The following is a 23,124-nucleotide window of genomic DNA, read 5'->3' as shown; positions in this document are numbered from 1 at the left end:
GCTAGGGTGAGCTCTCAGCTGGCTCCTGGGCCAACTGCCCACTCTTCTCCCTGCTGTAGAAGGTGTGTTGGGGCTGGGGTGGGATCAGGGGAAGTCCCAGATGGGCCCAGACCCCTGGTGAAGGGCAGATGCCAGGTCAGCCTGGTAGGTAACAACCCACTTCTGTGTCCCTTTGATCAGAGATGGGATGAAGTTGCCACGTTCTCTCTGTAGCCCTGCTCGCTAGGTAATGGCCGGGGTTGTCAGGGCATGGGTTGGGGTGAGCCCAGCTCTGTCTGTATCACCCCCGCCCCACCCCGTGAGTGCTGTGGGGGGCAGCAGGGTCTGTGCTGCTCACCTCGGTGATGGCTCTGAGGCGATAAAACATGAAGATCTGGGCCCGGCTCACAGCTCGTCTCCTCTCCTGGGCCCGGGGAGAGCAGATCCACAGCTGCAAGTGCTGGGGAGCAGGGAGAAAGCCGTGTGAGCGGCAGCAATGCCGGGGCGACTCCCAGAACCTGCTTCCCGCCCCAGCAGGGAGAGGACATGGAGCATTTAACCTCCTCTCCTCTGCTTTCAGACACTGGAACTCAGCTCTCCTCTCCTGTCTGGGGGGCGTTGGGACAGGTCTGAGGGTCTTGGGCTCAGCGCTTTGAGGATTCTCCCCATTGATCCTGTGGGGTCTCGGGGCTGTTTCCTTCAGGGGCACAGGGGCACCACCCCAAATTTAGGAGGCCAAAATGACACGCCCTGGAGCAGGACTAGGATTGTCTTGCTGGCCCCTAGGGAGTAGGTGGAGCTGCTTGTGCTAGAGCAGTGGTGGCCAATCACCTGCCCTGGACAGGCTGGAGGCCAGTCTGGGGGATAACTCCACCTGGGTCCTGGTGCTGTGCTTCTAGCTCCTCTGCTTCCTGGAGATGAAGCCCCAGAGCCGCCTTGCCCGGCTCCCGCCGTGCCCTGGGTCACCTCCATATTGACCCGGAAGGTGTTTTCCTCCTCCAGAACGCCAGGTACTTGCACCGCTTGGCCTGGCCACAAGCTGCTTCCCCGCCAGCAGGGACAGAGGGGCGGCTCTCCTCCTGGGGAAGCCAGCAGCTGCTTCCCACTGGCTCTGGAGCCACGTCTGCAGCCTTCTTCCCCAGCATCTGACTGAGCCTCTCCATCCTGGAACTGAGTGGGCACCAGCCATGAGTCTGAGGAAAAGGCTGCCTCTCACTAACGGGCCTGCCTGCTCTGCCCCCAGCTTCCTTCCACTGGGGCAGCACCCCCTTGCTGCACGCCCCACCACGGGGCACAGGGACGGCAATCTACACACACTGGCAGCAGCTCACAGCACAGGCTGCTCCCAAAGTTCACCCTCCCCACTGAGGCACTGTGACACCGGGGGAGTCTCATCCTTTCAGAGCAGTGGGGTTTTCAGTCCCCCCACACACCCACAGATCACAGGCCCTCCCAGACTAGAGAAAGAACAGAACCTGGGAAGGCGCATGAGCTTGCCCTGGGATCTCATTCGCAGCTAAATGTCACAAGGTCCCAATTTATGAGGCATGAGTCCCCCTCAGTTCCCACTGATTGGGGCTGTGGGTGTTCAGCAGCTGGCAGGGTCTGACCCCCCAGAGACTCTCAGCCTGGGGAACAGTCTCCTACAAGGGAAGGGCTGGGAGCCCTATTGCTGGGCTATTTCCACCATGCTGGAGGTGGCTCTGGAGAACACCCTGCAAATAATACACTGCCTAGGCCCAGAGTGAAGGGCTGCAGGAGGCTTTGTTAATGAATCTAGGCTCACTTAGAGGAGATCCCCTGCCCCCATTTCTGCCCCTCCCCAAGCAGAACAGGGAAGCCTCTGAGGAAATGCTCCATGCCACTCACTAGCTCTAGATGGCGCAGTGCTGGGTGGCAGATGCTCAGCGTTGGTCTGGCCCTGGCCCTCTTCCTTGCTCTCCCGCACCAAGTGGGGTTGGAAAGGGAGCTGCACAATGCCCTGCTAAAGGATAGATAAACTCAGGCAAGCAGCCGGGGTCCAGATCACTGACATACCGCGGGCAGGACACCTCCCGTCTCAAGGTCTCCTAGCACCTCACACACATTCCTGAAGCCTAATAAGCCAAGGCCTATAGGGGAGGGACTCCAACCCCACTGACAGAAGAATGTGGCCTGGGCAGTGACAGTGACAGAGGCAGGGATGGAGCTGAGGAGGCCTGTGTCCAGTGTCCAGGACCCTGCACTGATCACTAGAGGAACATTCCTTTCCAGAGATGGCAATTGCAAGCAGGACACTATTCCCAGTCTCTCTGGCGCCGAGAGGGAGTGTGACCTGCTGGAGCTGCTGAGGCAGGGGATTGGGAGTCAGGACTCCTGGCTTTCATGGGCAGTTTTCCTATTGAGTTATGGGACCTTGGGCAAGCCATTTCCCCTCTCTGTGTTTCAGTCCCCAGCAGTAAAATGAGGCTCTAATACTTACTCACTATTGTAAAGCACTGTGAGATTTACCCAGGAAAAGCCGCTCTGTGAGTGCTGTGCTGCACTGGGACATTAATGGTCAGTCCCAAATTCCTAGAGTTTAGATCTAGGCTTTCAGTCCAGTACAGAGTGAGGAGCCCAGCCCTAGACCTTGGATTGTGGCTCAGCCCTTCCTGGGGTGGGAAATGAGCCAGGAGGCTTTTCCATCCCTAGCCGGGTGGATTAACAATAGAGGATTTTTAAAATAGGAACTGGGTTTTTTTAAATTAAACTCACCACAGGTTTTTTCATTAAAAATAAACCTGCTTAAAATTCAATTTGAATTTGATAACCTACGTTAAGGCCCAAATTTATTATAATCTCTTAAAATAATTTCAAGAGAATAGAAAAAAACCCATATTAGGTAGTCCATGTTTACTGTCAAGTTTTAAGGACAGTCAGACTACTTGAAGCACCTGAAACCAGAGTTAGTGGAAGTGCTAGAACAGCTTTAGACAGCAGGAACCCTTCCTCTGCAAGTGCAGGAGGAATATTTTCATCTTTTCGGTTTCTTCATCTAGTTCAATTCAATGACTAGCAGGGGCGGCTCTAGCCATTTCGCCGCCCCAAGCATGGCGTCTGCCGGTCGCTGGTCGGCGGCTCGTGGACCTCCCGCAGGCGTGCCTGCGGATGTTCCACCGGCCGTGGCACCAGCGGACCCTCCACAGGCACGTCTGCGGGAGGTCCACCGGAGCTGCCTGCCGCCCTCCCGGTGACCAGCAGAGCGCCCCCCGCGGTGTGCCGCCCCAAGCACGCGCTTGGCGTGCTGGGGCCTGGAGCTGCCCCGATGACTAGTTTATTGAATTGAAGAAACACATTGGGAGTGGACCAGAATGTATCAATTCAGTTCACTAACTACAGATAGTATTTCCTTTCTTTTAGAAATAAGGTAGTTTTAAATGCAAAACATTTTTGATGAATGTTTTTCTTATGCTTCTCTTTCTGGCTTGGCCACAGCATTGCTGTGTAACCACCTCTTGCTCTTTACCTCTGTTTCACCATCTCTGTTTGGGATAGAGACACTTTTCTAACTCCTAGCAGTAGTGGGATTTGAGTCGGTCATAAGTGTTAGACACCTTTGAGCTCCAAAGGACAATGGGTGATTTATTAAGAATCCCTGGTGACTTCCTGCTTCTCCCCCATCCAGAGCCAATATGACATCTTTGGGTTTGGAAATTCTCAGTACCCCCTCAATCGTCTACTGCCTTCAATTGTTCTTTAGATTTGGAGCCTTGGATGCTAGCAGGACTGGAATTTGTTACTGGGTTCCTGGCTGTTCCTAGTCAATGAGGGTCTCAGTCTGGCCTCCCAATCCCAGAAGTAGACATCCTGGTGGATTGAGTTACACCATTGATTTTAATCATGTTTTGCATTTGTACTTTTTAGTTATTTTCCTAATGATAGGTTGATTCTCATAAGTACAGTATATCTATGCACATTTATTTAAGCAGTTATATGGCTTAATTTACATTTCTTGTATCTAATTTTTACATTTTTATTATGTTGGAAAATGGCAAATGATGCATTTATTTCCTAGACGATGATGGATTTTTTACTTGTGATTTGTCTATGCCCTGTTTTGATGGAAATTCAAGTGCTCTTAAAATGCACAAAAACAGCATTTTCAATTTCTTTATTAATTGAATAAAACTACCTTCAGTGTGCTGGATTTATTGAAACATATTTTTCATTTAAAACTAACTGATTTAAGGACGTATCTGCAGATAGTGAAATGAACTGATTGTATCTCGTCATCGTGTCTGTCAGATTTTAGAACTAATAGATCTGATCCCCTCACGTTTAGTGTTTATTTATAGACTGGAAGAGGAAAACAAGCTTTCCTTCTTTTTCCACTCCCAGTCAATTTCTGAAATTTGAATGAAATTGTTACTGAACTCAACTAACTGAATCAACAGAAATGAAGAAAATAGTCTCTCTGTGCCTGCAGAAGAGGCTGCTGCTGTCAAAAGCTGGTTTACCATTTCAGCAAACTCTGGTTCCAGCCAAAGACTGCCATGCGTTCAGTGGTTTGATTTCCATTAAAACTTGGCAGCACACATGGACATGGTTCTACCTCTGAACCAGTAGCAAAACCTAAATTTTATTGTCAAATCATCTGAGTCATTCCTCTTCTGCTCTTCTTGTTTTATAAGTTTCAGATCAACAAAATCTTCCCCTTGACAGACACTGCCCATGTGACGCTACAGGCAGAGTAGCCTGAGCAGTAACATTGTGACGTCCGAGGTAATTCAGCCACTCATCACACACTCAGTCCAGTAACCCTGACCTTAAATGCTAACCCTATGGCCAGCTTGGTCATCTCTCCTACTGAAACCTGCAGGATCATTTGCTGATTCCTTTTAACCAATGAGGTTGAATTATGCAAATCACCTGCACAGAATTAGCATTGACTGGCTGAGTTAACTCTGATGTCACAATGTGCCTGTACCTGCAGCACCAAGTAAATGGGCACAGTGTGGAGATCAAGCTTTCCTGGTGGTGGGGGTGTGGGTGTGGGTGGTGGTTTCCATTTGTCACTAAAATCAACAAGGTTTTTTCCACTGATGCCTAGAAATTCCCTGCAATTTTGGAATCAATCGGATGCAGTCTTCAAAAATTATTGCACTACAGACAGACAAAGAAATGCCATTGAATTGAGTGTTAGGCCTCACTGCACTCAGCCAACAATGACTTGAGTCTCCTCCTTTTAATTCAGTAATAACCCCCAGCTCATCCAATCAGTGTGGAGACGCTCAGGGACTGGAGGCTGAGCATTCTCAACAGATGGCCAAAAGACAGCACTAGTCACAACAGAAGATCATTCTGGTGGAGATCTCTGTCAGCGCACTATTCCAGCCCCACCTCTTTGTGACGGCTTCCTAAAATGACGGTTGGAGAAGAGCCCCATCCTCCTCAGGAAAAAGAGCAGCAGAGAGAAATGGAACAAGAGAAGAGAAAAGACAAAAAGCAGGGAGGAAAAGAGAAGCAAAAATGGACAAATTACAAATGCCTCAGTGAGTCATAGATCTCAAGGCCAGAAAGATCCACTCTGACCATCTAGTCTGTATAACGTTGGCCATAGAACTCCCTGCCAAATAATTCCTGTTTGAATTAGAGCACATCTTTTAGAAAAACAGCCAATCTTGATTTAAAAAATGCTAATTGTGGAGGATCCATTACAACTCTGGGTTAATTGCTCCAAACCCTGACTGTTCAAAATGTTTGCCTTATTCCAGTCTGAATTTGTCTAGCTTCAATTCGCAGCCATTGGATCTTATTATATCTTTGTCTGCTCAAGTGAAGAGCCCATTAGCAAATATTTGTTCCCTTATGCTCATCTGTTAACCTTCTCTTTATTAAGCTAAATAGATTGCGCTCCTTGAACCTATCTTTATAAGGCATGTTTTCAAATCCTTTAATCATTCTTGTGGCTCTTCTCTCAACCCTCTCAAATTTATCAGCATCTCTCTCAAATTGTGGACACCAGAACTGGACACAATATTCCAGTAGTGGTCACCCCAGTGTCCAGTACAGAGATATAGAACCTCTCTACTTTTACCTGTGATTCTGCTAGGTATGGGTCCAAAGATCGCATTTGCCCTTTTGGCCAAAGTGTCTCAGTGGGAGCTCATAGTCAGCTGATTATTTACCATGACCCCAAGTCTTTTTCAGGGTCACTAGTTCCCAGGATAGAATCCCCCTCTTGTACACATAGCCTATATTTTTTTTCCTAAAGGGAAACTTTACATTTGGAAATACTAAAATTTATATTATTTGCTTGTGCTCAGGTAACAAAGCAATCCAGATGGCTCTGTATGAGTGACATGTCCTCTTCATTATTTACCACTCCCCCAATCTTTCTGTCATTGGCAGATTTTACAGTGATGATTGTATATTTGTTTCCAAGTCACTGATCAAAATGTTAGTGTACATCCAAGAACCGATCCCTGCAGGACCCTACTAGAAAGGCACCCATTCAATAATGATTCCTTATTTACAATTACATTTTGAGAACTAGTAGGTAGCCAGTAACTAAGGGGCGGAGTTCTAGGTGGGACATTTTTCTGCCAACTTACCTTCTGTTTTACGAGCCTAGAGCTCGGCTGGCAACATATGGATCAGACTGAAAAGGTTCCAGCCCTCACTGAGAATCTTACCTTCTACACAGGGAATGTCTGCTTTCTACAAAATCAACACAGAAAGGAGAACACCCCCGAATAAGCTCCTCCTTAGCACTCAGATGCGTGACCACAAATCCTCTCTTAGTCCTCTAGGAGAGACAGTGAGAAGGAGGCTTCCTGCAGCAAGGCTACAGGGGTCTCCGAGGTTCCTCTACCCTGCATCCCTGTCCTGCCTGGCTAAAGTTAAGGGTGCTGTGTGAGATCACAACCTCCTCACCTCTTTTGCCCAATAGGCTAAGTTACTGCCAAAAGCCCTTGTGAAGTCACTGCCACACCCACCTCTGCCTTCCAGGGCTGACGTCTGCCCTGGGTCAGCCTGGTGGAATGTTTGAGCTGCTCTCCAGATCACCCCACATGCTCATTATTGATTCTGGGGGGAGCAAGCAGGTTACCCAGAGTCTGTTCCTCACCCCACACTGAGTTTTTCATAGATTCATAGATTGTGAGGCCATTAGATCGCCTAATTAGGTCTCTATTTCACAAACCACGATATTTCACACCCTTATTCCCATATTAAGCCCAATAGCTTGTGTTTCACTAAAACACACCTTCCAGAAAGACAGCCAGGTGCTATGTGAGGCCATCAGGAAACAGAGAATCCACCTCTTCCCTTGGTAATTTGTTCCACTGGTTAATCTCCCTCCCTCCTAAATTAGGACTGGGTATTTGCTGTATTCAAATGTGTTTTGTTTGAATGGGCTGCCTTGTCTTCATCATTATTTACCACAACACCAATCCTTGTGCCACCTGCAGATGTTACCAGCTGTGATGTGATATTGACTTCCAGATCGTTGGTGTAAATACTGAAGACACTTAGTGGCTGAGAGCCTGTTCACCCCCCAGGCACCACGCATCCACTCCCTCCTGTAGAACAGGAAAAGGGCATCCAGCCCTACTCTCATATGGGGTCAAAAACATGATTAGCGGTAGGATTACCTGCGCCACCTCAGCCCCACATGCTAAGGATTTTCAGAAGATACTGCTAATCTCAGATAAGCAAAACAGCTAAGATGAGGTCAGCATGGGTGGATTTACTAAGCAGACAGGTTCTAAGAGAAGTGGAAATTTCTCCCCAGCTCTAGTGAGATTCCCATAGAAAAAGTATCTGATGGTGGGGGTGAGGGTAATGCAAGCCTTCAGCCCCTTGAATGGCAGGAATCAGACTCTGGGAGTTAAGGCGTCTCTGTCCTGGTGGAGGGAGCAGTGATGGAGAGCAGAAAGGGCACTGGTATAATTGTATGAAAGACAATGACCTCTACCTGTGAAGGTGGCTGAAGCTTCTTGCGGGCAATAGAGTCCAGGATCCTTACACATGTCCTTTGGGGATGCTTTTCCTAGGAATAAAACCAACACAGCACAATGAGAACAATGTCTCAGTCTCAGGGCTGGGATCCAGGGATAAGGGATGCCCTCAGCCAGGCTGTGTACTAGGAACCTGATCTTTGTCCCAAACGCCACAATCGCCCAGATGAGAGAGTGGTTCCTACCTCCGTGAGGAGTGTGTGGTTTTCCATCTAAGCATCACTGAGAGCCAGCTCTTCCCGGTTTGACAGGATGAGGTCATTACTCCCCAAGCTGGGCCAGCTGCAGACTGCATTGATGTAGGAGATAGAGACAGATCCCAGAGCCTGGAAGACAGAGAGGGGAGGAAGCCCCTGCTCATTTCCCATTCAGAGACCCCATTGAAGAAGGGCCAAGAAGGGAGGGAAGAATGAAGGGCAGGAAGTGAAGCTACCTCTGTGGGGAAGGCACTAGAGTAGACTCCAATCCAGTTCCCAGATCTACCCCACGTTTGTACGTGTGGCCTCGGAGAGGTCAATTTATTGCCTTCATTCCCTATCTGTAAAATGGGGCTAGTAGTGTCCTCCCCTGCCCAGGAGGTGAGGGGAGGACAGTCCCATTATCTGCATGGGGCTTGGACACTCTGGGCATGGATTGTGCCAGAGTGAGGGAAGGGACTCAGAGTTTGTTCCACTACAGCCGGGGTGGAGGATGGGATCAGGAGGTCAAGGAAGGGGGATGGGGCAGGAACTGCTGCCACACACGGAGCGTAGGAATTCAGTCAGTGCCAAGGGCTCGGTACCTCCCCTCAACAAATAGTTTCCCTACTGAAAGACTGGCCCCTCCTGTCATTGGCAGTCTGCATGCTATTGACGTCTTTCCTAGTGTCCTCTAGGTGCCCCCTTAGTTCTTCTTGAATGTGGTCAATTCATTGAACCAGGTCACTAGCCAGGAAGTTCGGAGAGGCCACTGGTAGTGTAGGATGAAATCAGGGAGAAATCTATAGTTAGCAGAAAAAGAAAAAAAAGTGTCCTTGGCTTTGTGGTTTGCAAATTTGGAGCTGATCTGACCTCTCCGCTGAAGGTACACAGTCACAGGGGGGGTGAAGCGTGCTGTCTTCATCAGTTGATCTATGATAGTCAGTTCCACTATGTGGCCATTTGATTCAGGGAGTTCTGCAATGAAATCCATTTGCACTGGCTGCCCATGGCTGGGGCAAAGACATGAGGTGCCAAGGTATTCGGTGTGTGGTGCCTTGGTGCAAGTGCAGAATTCATGTGAGTCAACATATGTCTGAATTTCAACCCACATCTGGCACCACCAATCAAAGCAGGAGGTTAGACAGAGGTTATGAGGCACCCAAAGTGTCCTGCCAGGGAGCTGTCCTTGTTCGGATGTAGTACCTTCAACCGGGGACATCCTGGCAGAACATACAGGCGGCCCTCAGTAAATGTTATCGCATCCCACATGGAATGTTGTTTCTCATTCTCTGCTCCTGATTGTCCAGAGGGGTCCCCCATTCCCCGGCCACGGGTCATCCCAGGAGATTGATTAAATTAGCATGGTTAGAGCTTGAGGTCTGGTAGTATTAATCACATTGTAGGGCTTGAGGAGGAAGGGCTGTTCCTCACTAGCTTTCTCCCTTCTTGTTTATATTCTGCATTAGGGACCGGGGCGTCGGCCTGGCCATTCTTAGTTCCCGGTCCGTAGTCAAGTAATCTTGAAATTGAAGCAGGAAAAGAATAAGGTCTAGCTGAATTGTCCCTGATTCAATGCTTTGGCTTTTCACAATACTGGAGGCTTTTGTGATCAGTCCAAACTTGTGCTGGGTATCGAGTCCCCTTCAGCTACTGACATAAGTCTTCAAATGATGATTTTATCAGAACCCACTCATTGTCAAGGATCTCCTAGATTTGGTCTGTGGGGTGAGCCTCCAGGAGTGTTATGCACAGGGGCGCAGCAGGTGCTGGGAGCCATGCCTGAGCGAGCATGGCCCTAATTGTCATATTAGATGTGTCAACTTCCATGATGAATGCTTCAGTTGGATTGGTGTGCGCCAGAATAGGTGCAGCAGTGAAGGCAATTTTGAGCTATTGAGGGATTATTGGCCCTTGGGCGACCAAACAAATTTGACAGTCTTGTGGAGGAGAGCTACCATGGGGCTTCTTCGCTCTGAGAACCCTGGGCTGAAGCAGCAGTAAAACTGGGGAAACCTAGAAAGTGCTGCTCTTCTTGAGTACTTCAAGTTCCTCCTAGTAGTGAATGGCTTCCACCTTATTTGGATCATTCTTAACTCCTTCTGGGAAGAGGATGTACCCCAAAATCTCCGTGGAGAGTTGGCTAGAGGTGCACTTTTCCAATTTTGTATAGAGACCATTCTGCCACAACCTCTTCGGGTTCTGATGTGGGCAGCGTGTACTGCTCTGGGCTCTCCAAAAAGAAAAGTATGTCATCTAAATAGATGAGAATGTAGTGATCCAGAATGTCCCCAAATACATCACTGACGAAGTGTTGCAAGGTCACAGGACCCTTAGTCAGTCCAAATGGCATTACCAGACAGTGAAAGTGTCCATAATGTGTTTTGAAATCTGTCTTGCATTTGTCCCCCACCCAAATGAATGTTAGATTGTAAATCCTTGAAGGTCTAGTTTGATGAATACCCGTGCAGGTTTCATGTGATCCAACAATTCTGGGATTAAGATTAGAGGCTACTGGTTCCAAACTCTCACTTTGTTCAGGGGCTGGTAATCTACACAGAGGCGTAGAGTCCCACCTTTCTTCTTCCCAAAAAGGGCCAGGGCACCTGTGGGAAAATGCTTAGTAGCAAATAAACTCTTTGGACTGGTTTTCATGGCTGTACACAGGGAGAGCCACTAGTTCTGGTTTGGCCATTGCGTAAATATGGCCAAAGGCAACTTTCGCCCAAGGCTGTAGGTCAATAGGGCAGTCACAGTCTCGGTGCAGAGGCAATGTGTCCTCCTTTCTTTTAAAGATGTCCACAAAATCCTGGTATTTATTGGGAATGTTGGGTGTCAGAGCCAATAAAGGAGGAGTAGGTCTAGGGACGGAGGCTGGTTAAGGAAACCCCTACATGTTCAGTCATCTCCATCGAACCACTCCAGTTGGGGCACCACAGTGCTAGTCTCACGCACCGAGGCCATGGTTCACACCTGGTGTGACATGTCTCCTTTTGAATATGGGCCACTTACTTCCGGAAAACTCGCTTTTCTGCAAACAGTTGCACCACCTGATGTCAAATGCCACGTCTGATAATTAGGTCTAGTGGTTAGAGCGTACGTCACAGCTAGGTGTAGGATTGCTCCTAGGCTAAGAGTGGTGCTAGAATCAAGGTCCAGGGATGCGACAGGATCAAAACCGAGACCAGAGTCCAAGACAAACCAGAATCAGAGCCAGAGCCCAGATACAGGCGGAAGTTTGAAGCCAGGCAGCCAGAGTTCGAGGACTTGAGGAGGCTCTGGAGGAGGAGGCAAGGTTGTAGCAGTTCGGTGGTGGGGCTGGAGTGAGGCTAGAGCAGGGCAAAGATAATATGAGCCGGAGTTGGTAGCTAACATCAAGAACCGAGAGTTACAGCTAGGTCAGCAGCGAGAGACTGGTCTGAGTGTCAAGCTGTGACAAAGTAGGACTGTTCTTGGTGTTTCCTCTGAATACTGTGTGGGTGCCTCAGTTTTGGGCTGACACTCTGTCTCCTGGCAACTAATGGCCTGGGCCCTTCCCCACTGCAAGGGGATGCTAAAGGTGTGGGAGAACAAAGAGGTCAGATGACGTCCTGGCCTGGGAAAGGAGGCTGAGGGGAGAGATGATTGCTCTTTATAAATGTATCAGAGGGATAAATATCAGGGAGGGAGAGGAATTATTTAAGCTCAGTACCAATGTGGACACAAGAACAACTGGATATAAACTGGACAGTAGGAAGTTTAAATTTGAAATTAGAAGAAGGTTTCTAACCGTTAGAGGAGTGAAGTTCTGAAACAGCCTTCCAAGGGGAGCAGTGGGGGCAAAAGACATATCTGGCTTCAAGACTAAGCTTGATAAGTTTATGGAGGGGATGGTATGATGGGATAGCCTAATTTTGGCAATTAATTGATCTTTGATTATTAGCAGGTAAATATGCCCAATGGTCTGTGATGGGATGTTAGATGGGATGGGATCTGAGTTACTACAGAGAATTCTTTCCTGGGTGCTGGCTGGTGAGTCTTGCCCACATGCTCAGGGTTTAACTGATCGCCATATTTGGGGTTGGGAAGGACTTTTCCTCCAGGGCAGATTGGCAGAGGCCCTGGAGGTTTTCCCCTTCCTCAGCAGCGTGGGGCACAGGTCACTTGCTGGAGGATTCTCTGCACCTTGAGCTCTTTAACCATGATTTGAGGACTTCAGTAACTCAGTCGTAGGTTAGGAGTTTGTTACAGGAGTGGGTGGGTGAGAGTTTGTGGCCTGCATTGTGCAGGAGGTCAGACTAGATGACCATAATTGTCCCTTCTGACTTTGTCTATGACTTCTATGAATTCTATGAAAGGAACTCAGCAGAGAAGGAGGGGCTGGAGGGGGTTTCAGTTGGGAGCTGGCTGGGGACGGGAAGTGAGGGCAGATGGGGTTGTCTGGCTCACTGGGCCCCCGGATGGACCCGGCTGAGGGGTCCCATTCTCTGTACCTACAAGCTCTGTTTTAGACCGTGTTCCTGTCATCTAATAAACCTCTGTTTTAGTGACTAGCTAATAGTCAAGTCTGACTGCGAAGTGGGGGTGCATGCAGAACCCCGCCAGGGCAGACTGGCTGTGGGAAGCACACGGAGGGGCTTACGCTGAATGCTGCAATCTCAGACCCAGGAAGATGAAGCCGTGTAAGCTTCTTGCCCTGAAGACAGTCTCCTCCAGGGGAGAGGAGGCTCCCCAAAGTCCTGACTGGGTTTGTGGGGAGCAGTTCCAGAGTATGAGTGATGTGTCCTCTTCATTATTTACCACTCCCCCAAGCTTTCTGTCATTGGAAGATTTTACAGTGATGACTGTGTATTTGCTTACATGTCACTGATCAAAATGTTAGTGTACATCCAAGAATCAATCCCTGCAGGACCCTACTAGAAAGACACCCACTCGACAATGATTCCTTATTTACAATTACGTTTTGAGACCTATTAGGTAGCCAGTTACTAAGGGGTGGAGTCCGAGGTGGGACATTTTTCTGCCAACTTACCTTCTGTTTTACGAGCCTAGAGCTGGCAACATATGGATCAGATTGAACAGGTTCCAGCCCTCACTGAGAATCTTACCTTCTACCCAGGGAATGTCTGCTTTCTACAAAATCAACATAGAAAGGAGAACACTCCCAAATAAGCTCCTCCTTAGCACTCAGGTGCGTGACCACAAATCCGAGGTTCCCCCTACCCTGCATCCCTGTCCTGCCTGCCTGAGGTTAAGGGTGCTGTGTGAGGTCACAGCCTCCTCACCACCTTTGCCCAATAGGCTAAGTTCCTGCCAAAGGCCCTTGTGAAGTCACTGCCACACCCACCTCTGCTTTGCAGGGCTGATGTCTGCTCTCTTGGGTGAAAGCTTCACCCACCAGCACGAGGCTTCTCAAAGAAGCAGATCTCACCAGTGGGTCCTGGGCTCGCAGGCAGGAGGGGGAGAGAACAATGAGGAAACAGCCACAGGCAATAGAGAGCTGAGACACAAGGCTACAGGGTGAGTCTCTACAAGGGAGCTGCTGTCCTAGGCTGGATTGTTCTCACGGCCTAAGGGAAAGGACCTGGCTTGCCGAGTGGAACATCTTTGCATTTCCTAGGGGACCATCTCTGGAGATAGATGCAAGGAACGGGCTGATTTCCAGAGGTGCTGAGCACTTGCAGTTCCCAGAGCTGTCAATGGGCCCTGGGGCTGCTCAGCTCCCCTGACAATCAGGTCGTAATTGTCTGATCTGGGACAGGAATCTGCTGCTCTCTGGAGCTGGCTGGGCTCTCCCTACCAAGGCGTCCGTTCTCCAAGGAGAACATTCAGTTCAACCAAACCAGCATCCCCTCTCCTTTTCGCTGGGACGCGCATCTGGGCATTGTAACCACCGTAGGACTGAACGTCGGCCTCAAACTTCCCATGGCAAGAAAACAACCTAGAGTTATCTCAAAAATCCCCCTTCAGCACCAGAGCCTGTCAACCGGGCTAAGGACCTGAATCCCTCCGTGTGCCTTTTGTGCCCAGCTACACCATCGACTGCAGCGTGTGGGGAAACAGGCCCTAAATCTTTATCTTCTGATCCCTGAGTGCGGCACAAGCCTAGAGGTACCAAACAGGGTACAGTCGTCTCTGGGACAAGAGGACCAAGTGATGCTCAGCTACACTCTAACAAGGCCCAGGTGGGAGTCCTTCCATTAGCTTCCATGGGCCTGGAATCAGAGAAGAAGCTAATCGAGATGAGGGAGTCACAGAGAATGGTGCTGTTCCCATGTCTCCTGTCCCTCCTGGGGCCAAGGGCCAGCCCTCGGAGCTGAGTTTATGTAAAGACATAGCTCTGTGCTGCTGTGCACAGCCCGGGTAGGTGCTGCGTGGGCAGTCCGGGGAGGGTTCTGACTTACGTGTGGGCTCAGAAAATAGTGTTGCCACATGGGAGACAGGATCTTGCAGTCTGTGCTCTCTAGGATGAGATTCATGGGGCCCGAGTGGACCACGTGCCCATAGGTGAGGAGCAGGACGCTTCTCAGTTGCACGATGGAAACTGGCTCCTGAGAATTGCAAAGGAAAGAGTGAGGAGGCGGGATGGCCTCCAGCTCCTCCTAACTCACAAATGGGGGATTTTTCACCCAGCCGGCTTAGCAACCAGAGGCTACTTTGCTGAGCTGAATTGCCTGGACTCCGAGGTCCTTCCCAGGACTGGGTAGTTGAGGTGACCCGGCAGCCGAAGGGGACACACTAGCAGCTGCTTTAATTCAGCCTAGCTCCAGAGATGTCACTGGGACTACAGTGGATTGCACAGGCCCAGAGAGTTACTGGGAAGGTGGTGGTGGTCAGGGGCGGCTCTAGAAATGACGCTGCCCCAAGCAGCGCGGAGCGCTGCGCCGCCCTTTCCCGGTCCTGCGGCGGGTCCCCTCTTCCCGCGGCTCCAGTTGAGCTCCTGCCGGCATGCTTGCGGCAGGTCCACTGGAGCCCGGGACCAGCGGACCTGCCGCAGTCATGCCTGCGGGAGCTCAACCGGAGCCGCGGGAAGACGGGACCCGCCGCAGTCATGCCTGCAGCAGGTCCGCTCGTTCCGGGCTCCGGTGGACCTGCCGCAGGCATGACGGCGGGAGCTCCACCGGAGCCAAATGCCGCCCCCCCGGGAAACGGCCGCCCCAAGCACCTGCTTGGCGCGCTGGGGTCTAGAGCCGCCCCTGGTGGTGTTGGTGTTGGGGGGAGGGGGGAATGTCAGACACGCCAGCCCTGGTGAGTCTGCCAGGAAGGTCTGTGAAATAGCCCAGATCAGGGGAAGATCAAGGGTCTGTTCTGCTGAGAAATGTGTCAGCTGGAGCTGATGGTATGGCAGTGTCTTTTGGGCCCTCTCTGAGCCTTGTTTATGGGGCTGGTGGAGCATGTCTGAGCTCCCCAGGAGATACCCTGGAGAGCTTATACAACAGGACCCACCTTCCCCCCCTGGATCCACTCCATTGTGCTGTGACTGCAGCTCTGTGGAGGAGTAAGGAAAGGGCTCCCTCCACGGAGGCTGAGCCACTGCTTGGAAATTCAGCTCTTCACTGAACAGGCTTCTGGGAACCAGAGTCCTCCCTGGCAGGACCCTTTACTTGCAAAGGCAGGTGAAGGGATGGATGAAAGAGCAGAGATGCTAGGTGGGACCGTATCTCCAGAGAGCCACCGGCAGAAGGCTGGAGCTGCACCCTGCTGACGAACTCCTCCCAGTGCTCCAGGATGGCAAAAATCTCACCTAAGTGTTGCCTAGCACACAGCCCAAGCGCTAGGGTGAATCTCTGGAGGTTGGGAATGCTGAGCAATACGCCAAGGGGCCAGGATGGGCTCTCAAAGTCATCACCATGGGCATGGGTATAAGGAAGATCTTTTCAATCCACTGGACCTTGTCCAAGGCAGAACATACACATGTAGCATCAGGGGATTGACAAGGAATGAGGGATCTCTTGACCGTGGAGGAGCAAAGACCTCACCTCTCTTTCCTCTTCTTCTCAGAAATCGACCATCTCCACCAGAAGCCATAGCTGGGGCTTGATGCTCTCTGCTGGAAAAACCATCAGCATGGTGCCCCAGCACTTGGAGAGGAAGCTCTGCGAAAAAGACACCGTCAAGCTGGATGCGTTGGGCAAGGCCTGGCATGCACAGAGCCCACTGGGTATAGTTCTCTGCTTTACTGGGCCCAAGCTGCCCCTGGGTAGCGACTGCTGTTCTGAACTAGGCACTGATCCCCAGTTCCTTCCAGGACACTGACCTTGTCACTGGGCAGCTTATCACTGTGGGCAGCTGGCACCTGATACTAGCGATGAACCAGCCCAGCCAGGTATGGTCCGAGATGAAGAAGAGAAGCTCTTCCAGGAACTGCCAGGGAAAGAAGAGCCAGTTAGAACTGAGAGGGGCCAAGAAACTGGTCCTCTCAATAGCTCCAGCCAGGAACCCACCACAGCTGGGAGGGAAGGGGAGAGGAAGAGGGAGCGTGTACTGTCACCCCCCACATCTCGCCCAATGCTTGTGAATCCTTATAAGCTGCCCCTGGTGCTTCTCCAATTGTATCTGCTGGGCTCAGCCCCTTCCTCTGTCCCACAATGCAGTGATGCTGAGCAGTAGCGTAGCTAGTGGGATGTATCAGTAGCAGCTGCTTCTCCTCCCCACATTTTTAAAAAAGTGGTGCCTCACGGTCTCCCCTCTGAATGGCCTGCCCGGCTTCTGCCCCGCCCCCGCTGATCAGCTGTGTCTCCCAGCAGGAGGAATATAGCTGATTGCGGGGCGGAAGCGGCACCTGCTGGCCAGCACTGCCAGCAACACGGCCGAAGGAGCCGTGGGGCGGGCGGCTACGGCAGGCCGGCGTGGAAGCAGCTCGCTGGGACCGCGCCTGGCGGGGCTCGCTGCCTTGTTCCCCCACCCCCCAAGAGGTAGGGCCAGTGCTGAGCTGGGCTGGTGCTGCACGTGGCGAGCCCCTCCCAGGCTCTCCCGGTCCCGGGGGCAGCTCCAGCCCCCTCTGCACAGAGAGCCCCGGGGACTCCAGCCAACTCCCATCCCCAGTAAACCCTCCTCAAGCTCCATACCCCGTGTACCCCTCCCATGTACCCCGTGCCCCTGCCTTTCCCTCCCCTTCACCTCCCCTCGTACCTCCATCCTCTGCCAGCCTCCCTGTACAGCCATGGGGGGGGGCAGCATGGCCGGGGGGGCGCACAGCGTGGCCGCAGTGTGGCCGGAGGAGCCAGCCGAGGGGGCATGGCATGGCTGGAGGAGCCGGGGGCGTGGCCGGAGGAGGAGCCAAGAGGGGGCGCCTTTTTTATGTTTGCTTGCTCCCCCTGCTGTTAAAACCTGGCTATGCCACTGCTGCTGAGGAGCCTCTTAATCCTGCCTCAGCGTGGGCGGGCTGGATTAGATGACCTCTTGAGTTCCTTCCCAGCCCTCCATTTCTCTGACCCTTACCTGCAGCAGCTGCTGCTCCCACTCCCTCTGCCAGAAGCAGGTCTTGTGATCTGGAAGAGATGGGCAGGTCAGTTTCCTTTGTGTTTAGACCCTTCTACTGGGGAGCAGCCTACAACACGGCTCTTGTTTGCAGGGGGTGAGGAGGAGCTGCCGTCTCACGGGCCCCGAGCGGACCCATGGCTCTTTGCAAATCGCTGATAGACAACAATGCTCCTCAGACCCAGAGCCCTTGATGTGAAACACCCAGGAGTTCTGCTTGCCAAGATCCTTCCCCAGGGTATGAGGTGTCAGATAAAGGTTAAATACGGTCCTGGAAAGGATCCTTCCTGTCTCGGCACAGGGGGCTGGGCTCGATGAACCAAGGGATATGATTCTGACGTGATCCTCTCTGATTCCAAGGTCACAGCATCATATTATGCTGGATTCAGAGGGAGGCCCTGGCCTCTCCCTCTCTGAGCCCAGCACCACAGTGTCCCCTCCCTTCGCTCCTGCAAGGGGAGACACTCCCTCCTCACCTTCCGGGTAAAGGAGCATGTCCGTCATGTAGTTATCCCAGCATCGGCCCGACCCGGCCTGGAACCTGCTGATCAGCTGGAAGGGGAGGAACATGGCTGCCCTTCTGACCTGCACCATCATATACGAAGATGCAGCGAGCACCTGGCGGACAAAGAGGCAGAGGTGGCTGTACCCCTCCCTTGCAAGGCAGTGTGAGAAGGGAGCTCCCTACAGGTGCAGGGGGAGAGCTCAGTGATGGAGGGAAGGAGACAGCAGGGAGGTGGAGCTGACAACCAGGACAGGATTGAGATGGATATTTCAGTTGATCAGGGACAGTCCATGGACCAGCTATTGGCTCCTTCCATCCTCTCACTCCTGGGCTGGCTCTAGCTCAGATGAAAGGAGACAGGATTATCCAGAGCCCGTCAGGCAGCTGCTGGGTCAGATCCTTGGCCTAGGTCACAGCAGCACAAGGGGAGCTTGAAGCAGCCCGAAAGAGGCAGCTGGGCATAAAGGGAATCCCCAGCTGCCCCTTGGTAAGGGAGGATGCTGGAGGCCAGGGGGCAGGAGGGGGCCTGCACAACAGTCCCTAAGGGCTCATTCCAGCTGGCTTGTATTGGAGCCATCCAAGGGCTGCACTAACTTGTGCTGGGGGACCTGGTCCAGCCCCAGGATCAGGGGAGCCAGGAAGGCGGCTGGCTCAGAGAGCTCGCTGGTTCTGTTAAATGCCGAGAGGTGCTGGGTCGATGTGCAATGAACGTGAGGAATGTGACGAGCCAGCTCCTCTGGGGGCTGTGGGGAGAAGAGCCACCACGCATTGCATGCCAGCTCCAGGAGTGGCCCCTTCCCACTGAGGCTAAGGAAACCTCCTGGCTGCGGGTTACTCACCAGCAGCCGAGCCAGCAGCTCCTGGGGTAGAGTGGCCCTGTGGCTTGACCGACACCCTGTGAACAGAAATGGGGGACATCCCATCAGGCTCTGGAGGGATCTTTTGCATTAATCTCTGAGCTCTACCTGTGTCCTTGACGGCTGGCTGTGTCCTTGCAGTGAGATGGAAGCAGAGCCAAGAGCTGATCCCCATCCCCACCCCCACCTGGGGGCAGACGCCTCTCGCTACAGGACTAAGAGCGGGTGGATAAGATACTGGGATTCACCTCTGTTCTCCTTGCCGCACCTCCTGGCCAAGGGCAGCCTGCCTTCCTCCTGCATCCTCTTTACCACCCTAACCAACATCTGCAGGAGGAGAGGCAGGGCTAGTCCATGGGCTGCTGGGCTCAGCTGAAGCAGCAGCCCAGGCCATAAAACCTGCAGAGCACAGAAAAGCCATCTCAGTACGGAAATATCCTCCTCCTGCACCAGCTCTCTCTTTCCTACACTAGACAGGACCCCTGGCCTTGCCACCGCCAGCCAGACCTCTCTACCCAGCCTGAACCATGCAGTGATCCCCCCACTCCCTTCACACCTGCCAGTGTCTGCCTCCAGCACCAAATCACGTGACACATGACTGACCCCCACCCCGCCGCCTTTTGTTGAGTGTAGCATCATCATTGGCAGCACAGTATTTCCTAACTCCAGTCCCACTTGGAAAGGCCGTGTTCTCACGGCGTGAATGCAATACACCAGCTTGATCAATAAAGAGGAGACTAGGAAACCAATCCTATCAAGTGAAGCCATAACAGGCACTCAGGGAAGTTTGAGCTCTGACCTTTACATCCCCACACAGACCTGTGCCACTTGAACCACAGACACAATGGCTGTCTGCTGTGTGGACAGGAGAGGGACTTAACACACACTATGCCAGAGGGTTACACAACTCTTTGCTAGCCAGTATAGAAGAGTGGAGATCAGGAACCCCCAGGGATCTATCCCCACCTGTAGTAACTAAAGCACGTATATTTGGCATGCTCAATCTGAAAGACAGCGTAGCAGAGTGCACAATACTTGGGTCTGCCTTGTTAGAAATGTGTCTTCTAGTCTCAGCTCAGCCTGGAGTGACCTTGCGCAATGTTGCTGTTCAGTGTGGGGAGGGGACTGGCTAATACTTGACTGCTCAGGCTTGGGTTCTGAGGCCTGGGTCAGTAATCAGGTCTGTGCCATGTGTGGAAACATAAGCAATAGTCAGCAGAGATGAGATGTGGATGTGGTGTCTCCCAGCTCAGTGGACTCTCCCTTGGGCACCAGGGTAGTGTGGGTGAAAGGCAGGAAATCCTGGGCTAGGGTTGGCATTTGCAAAACAAGAATGTGATGGGCTGTATAGACCCCACCCTGGAACAGCCAGGAAAAGTTAACAGAGGGACCGGACAAAGAGGGACTGAGCTATGGAAGCTACAGAACCAGCATGACTGTCCACAGGGGATGCTAGAGCGGAAGAGCCCCTGTGACACCAAACCCTGGCATGCAGGGGCACTCAGCCGGTGAGTGGTCCCTGTTCCAAAAAAACAGGTCTGGCTCGGATCCGGGGTCCATTTTCCCCAACCCCAGGATGTTCTGGAGCAGGGAGGCTCAGATAAATAAGTCTGGCTGGGGCCTGTCTCATCGAAAAGCTCAGACCCACAGAGGCCTGCGTCTAATGGAGAGAGGCAGGGTCACCTACATTGGCCATTCTGAGGGAGTCATCCGGGCACTGCAGGGTGCTGGAGCAGAGCTGGCGGACCTCCAGCTCCATGGTGCGCCTCCTGTCTGCTTCCTCCTGAGGGTGAGAAATAAGGGAGACATCAGGGAGTTTAAGATTCAGTGGAGATCTCCGTGCCACGGTAACTCTAGTGGGCATGGCAGGGGGTGAAAATGGGGCTTGAAGGGAAAAGGCGCAACCCTGGCTGTGACTGTGCCATAACCAGCCCAGGGTCTGTGTGGAGCCAGGTCTAGGCTCCTCCCCTCTGCCTGGGGAAAACTAGATCCATCATGGCTTAGTCTCCTGTAGGGTGGATGAGCACAGTTGGGCGAGAGAAGGAGGAAGCCAGGGGTCCTGCCCTCCCAGCCTGAGGGACAGAGCCCAGATGGCAGCTGGGAGAGGGAGCAGAGAAAATGGGCTGGGAGGAAAAAACACTGTCATCTATTTGTCATCATCTTCCATCAGTAGATGGAGGGCGCCATCCCCAGTTCCATCTGCTTCCCAAGCCCTATTTGCTGCCCATCGCCTGCCACTCCCCATCTGCAGCTGCCCCTCCTTCCCTGTCCCTTGATGTTCTGTCCTGTTCACAGACTCCCATCGCTAAGGTCTCTGCGGATTTTTACCGTGCTGTCGAGGATCAGGGTGCACTGACGCACCAAGAAGTCAATTAAAGGTCTTGATGCAGATTTCTCCAAGAGCCCATGTGCCCCCATTGTCCGTATAAAAGAAGCAAGGGCTTCTCTGACCTGCCAGACCCAGACAGAAACAGAAATGATTTGCACACAGTGTGGAGGGACCTTGTCACCTCCCAGTCCAGGCTGGGATCCTTTCTCAGCGGAGTGTTTGGGGAAATGCTGCTAGGCAAGCCCAGAGATGGGAATGCAGCCGGAGCCCTGCTGGGATTCTTTCCCCCACCTTCTGCCCTACACTATGGAGCACTGATGGGTCATGGGTTTCAATGCACAGGGTCCCAGCAGGCTCTGCACTGGCAGGCAGACATTCGCTAGCTTTGGCCGCATTGGCCATGGTTCCAGACTCACCTGTATGCTTGTGCTCTGCAGGATTGGCCCCAGGGCTATGAACAGCTTCTCTGTATGGTGTGTCATTTCGGAAACTGTAAGAGACACAGACACACGGCTCGGCAGGGCTGATGTAAAACTGGGGTGTGCAGGGACCTGAGATCTCAGGAACCTTAGAGCAACCTCAATGTCCCTACATGACCCTGCCGGCAGGTTACCCCCATGGGTAACCATCTGCAAACAAAGGGAAGTATTTCTTCACACAATGCACAATCAACCTGTGGAACTCATTGCCAGGGGATGTTGTGAAGTCCAAAAGTATAATTGGGTTTGAAAAGAACTAGATAAATTCAAGGACGATAGGTCCATTCATGGCTATTAGCCAAGATGGTCAGGGATGCAATCCCATGCTCTGGGTGTCCCTAAACCTCTGACGGCCAGAAGTTGGAAGTGGATGACAAGGGATGGACCCCTTGATAATTGCTCTGTTCTGTTCATTCCTCTGAAGCACCTGGCATTGGCCACTGTCAGAAGACAGGGTACCGGGCTAGATGGACCATTGGTCTGACCCAGCATGGCCGTTCTTATGAAGAGCCCCTGGGGAGCTGAGCTGGTAGAGGGAGCTGCCTGGTGGGTCAGTTCCCCCTTTACTGGCACCCGGGCTGCCCAGTGGTGAATCCAGTGCTGCCCTATGGCAGCAGGGCTTTAGCCCAGTGTGGGATGACACGGAGGCTCGTGGAGCGCAGGGCAGTGGCTTATGTGCATGTGCAGAGCAGGGGACAGAGCCTGGGTGGAGTCTCTTCTTGCTCTCTCAGCACTGGGGTTTTGCTGTCACTGTGGCTGCTTTCCCCCCCCCCCGCCCCTTTATTCCTGGCACTCAATACTGGGCATGGGCCTACCTGGATCAGGAGGCTCAGCACAGAAAGTGCTGCAGTGGCTGCCCACTCCTGCAGCCAGGGTTTGTGGTCCCGGGTCTTGTTTTCGGGCCTCCTTCTTCTCCTCTGTGTCTGTGGATACAGGCAGAGGGTGGGGTAATTTCCCACAATCATGGTCACTAATAGAATGCCCTGGGGGCGACAGGGACATACAACTGTGTGGGAACTGTCTGCACCTTATGGAACCCCTGGCGAGGGATTTCCACCAATCACTGCCCGGACAGTGTCATGTTACTTAACCCTGAGATTGGGCATTTCCTCTTCCACTCCCTTTACAAACATTACCCACACCTTCCAGATCCCAGTGAAGATTGTGAGTCTTGTTAGCCCCATTATGAAGCTAGGAAAACTGAGGCACTGAATGATCCTTTGTGCACTGGGATGGAACTTCCTGATGGGACAGAAATAGAAATGTGGTGATTTGTCACAGCGAAAGGCTGTCGACTCCTACCTGAGACAGAAGAGTCAGTGGGGCCTGGCTGGATGGAGTCCGGATTTGTCCTGTCC

The 23,124-nt window shown here is 52.2% G+C and overlaps 1 protein-coding gene across 4 annotated transcripts in view; it reads right to left on the bottom strand.

Moving 5' to 3' along the window:
- Positions 1 to 415: 415 nt before the first annotated feature.
- Positions 416 to 23,124, bottom strand: part of LOC120396366 — a 115,536-nt gene continuing 92,827 nt past the window's right edge. For 2 of the 4 annotated variants that reach the window (XM_039521158.1, XM_039521159.1), the window contains exons 4-7: positions 8,147 to 8,287; positions 7,919 to 7,993; positions 1,849 to 1,963; positions 416 to 1,172 (exon numbers count right to left, since the gene is read on the bottom strand). In XM_039521158.1, coding sequence (XP_039377092.1) covers positions 679 to 1,172; positions 1,849 to 1,963; positions 7,919 to 7,993; positions 8,147 to 8,173 — 711 coding nt within the window. In that variant the 5' untranslated portion in view covers positions 8,174 to 8,287 and the 3' untranslated portion in view covers positions 416 to 678. Of the gene's footprint in view, positions 1,173 to 1,848; positions 1,964 to 7,918; positions 7,994 to 8,146; positions 8,619 to 14,520; positions 14,542 to 23,124 lie in introns of those variants that run through there. The other 2 variants (XM_039521161.1, XM_039521162.1) reach the window with 2 other exon arrangements.

This window comes from Mauremys reevesii, linkage group 2 (assembly GCF_016161935.1).
Source record: "Mauremys reevesii isolate NIE-2019 linkage group 2, ASM1616193v1, whole genome shotgun sequence".
NCBI lineage: Eukaryota > Metazoa > Chordata > Testudines > Geoemydidae > Mauremys > Mauremys reevesii.
This window is presented reverse-complemented; position numbering and strand designations above follow the sequence as displayed.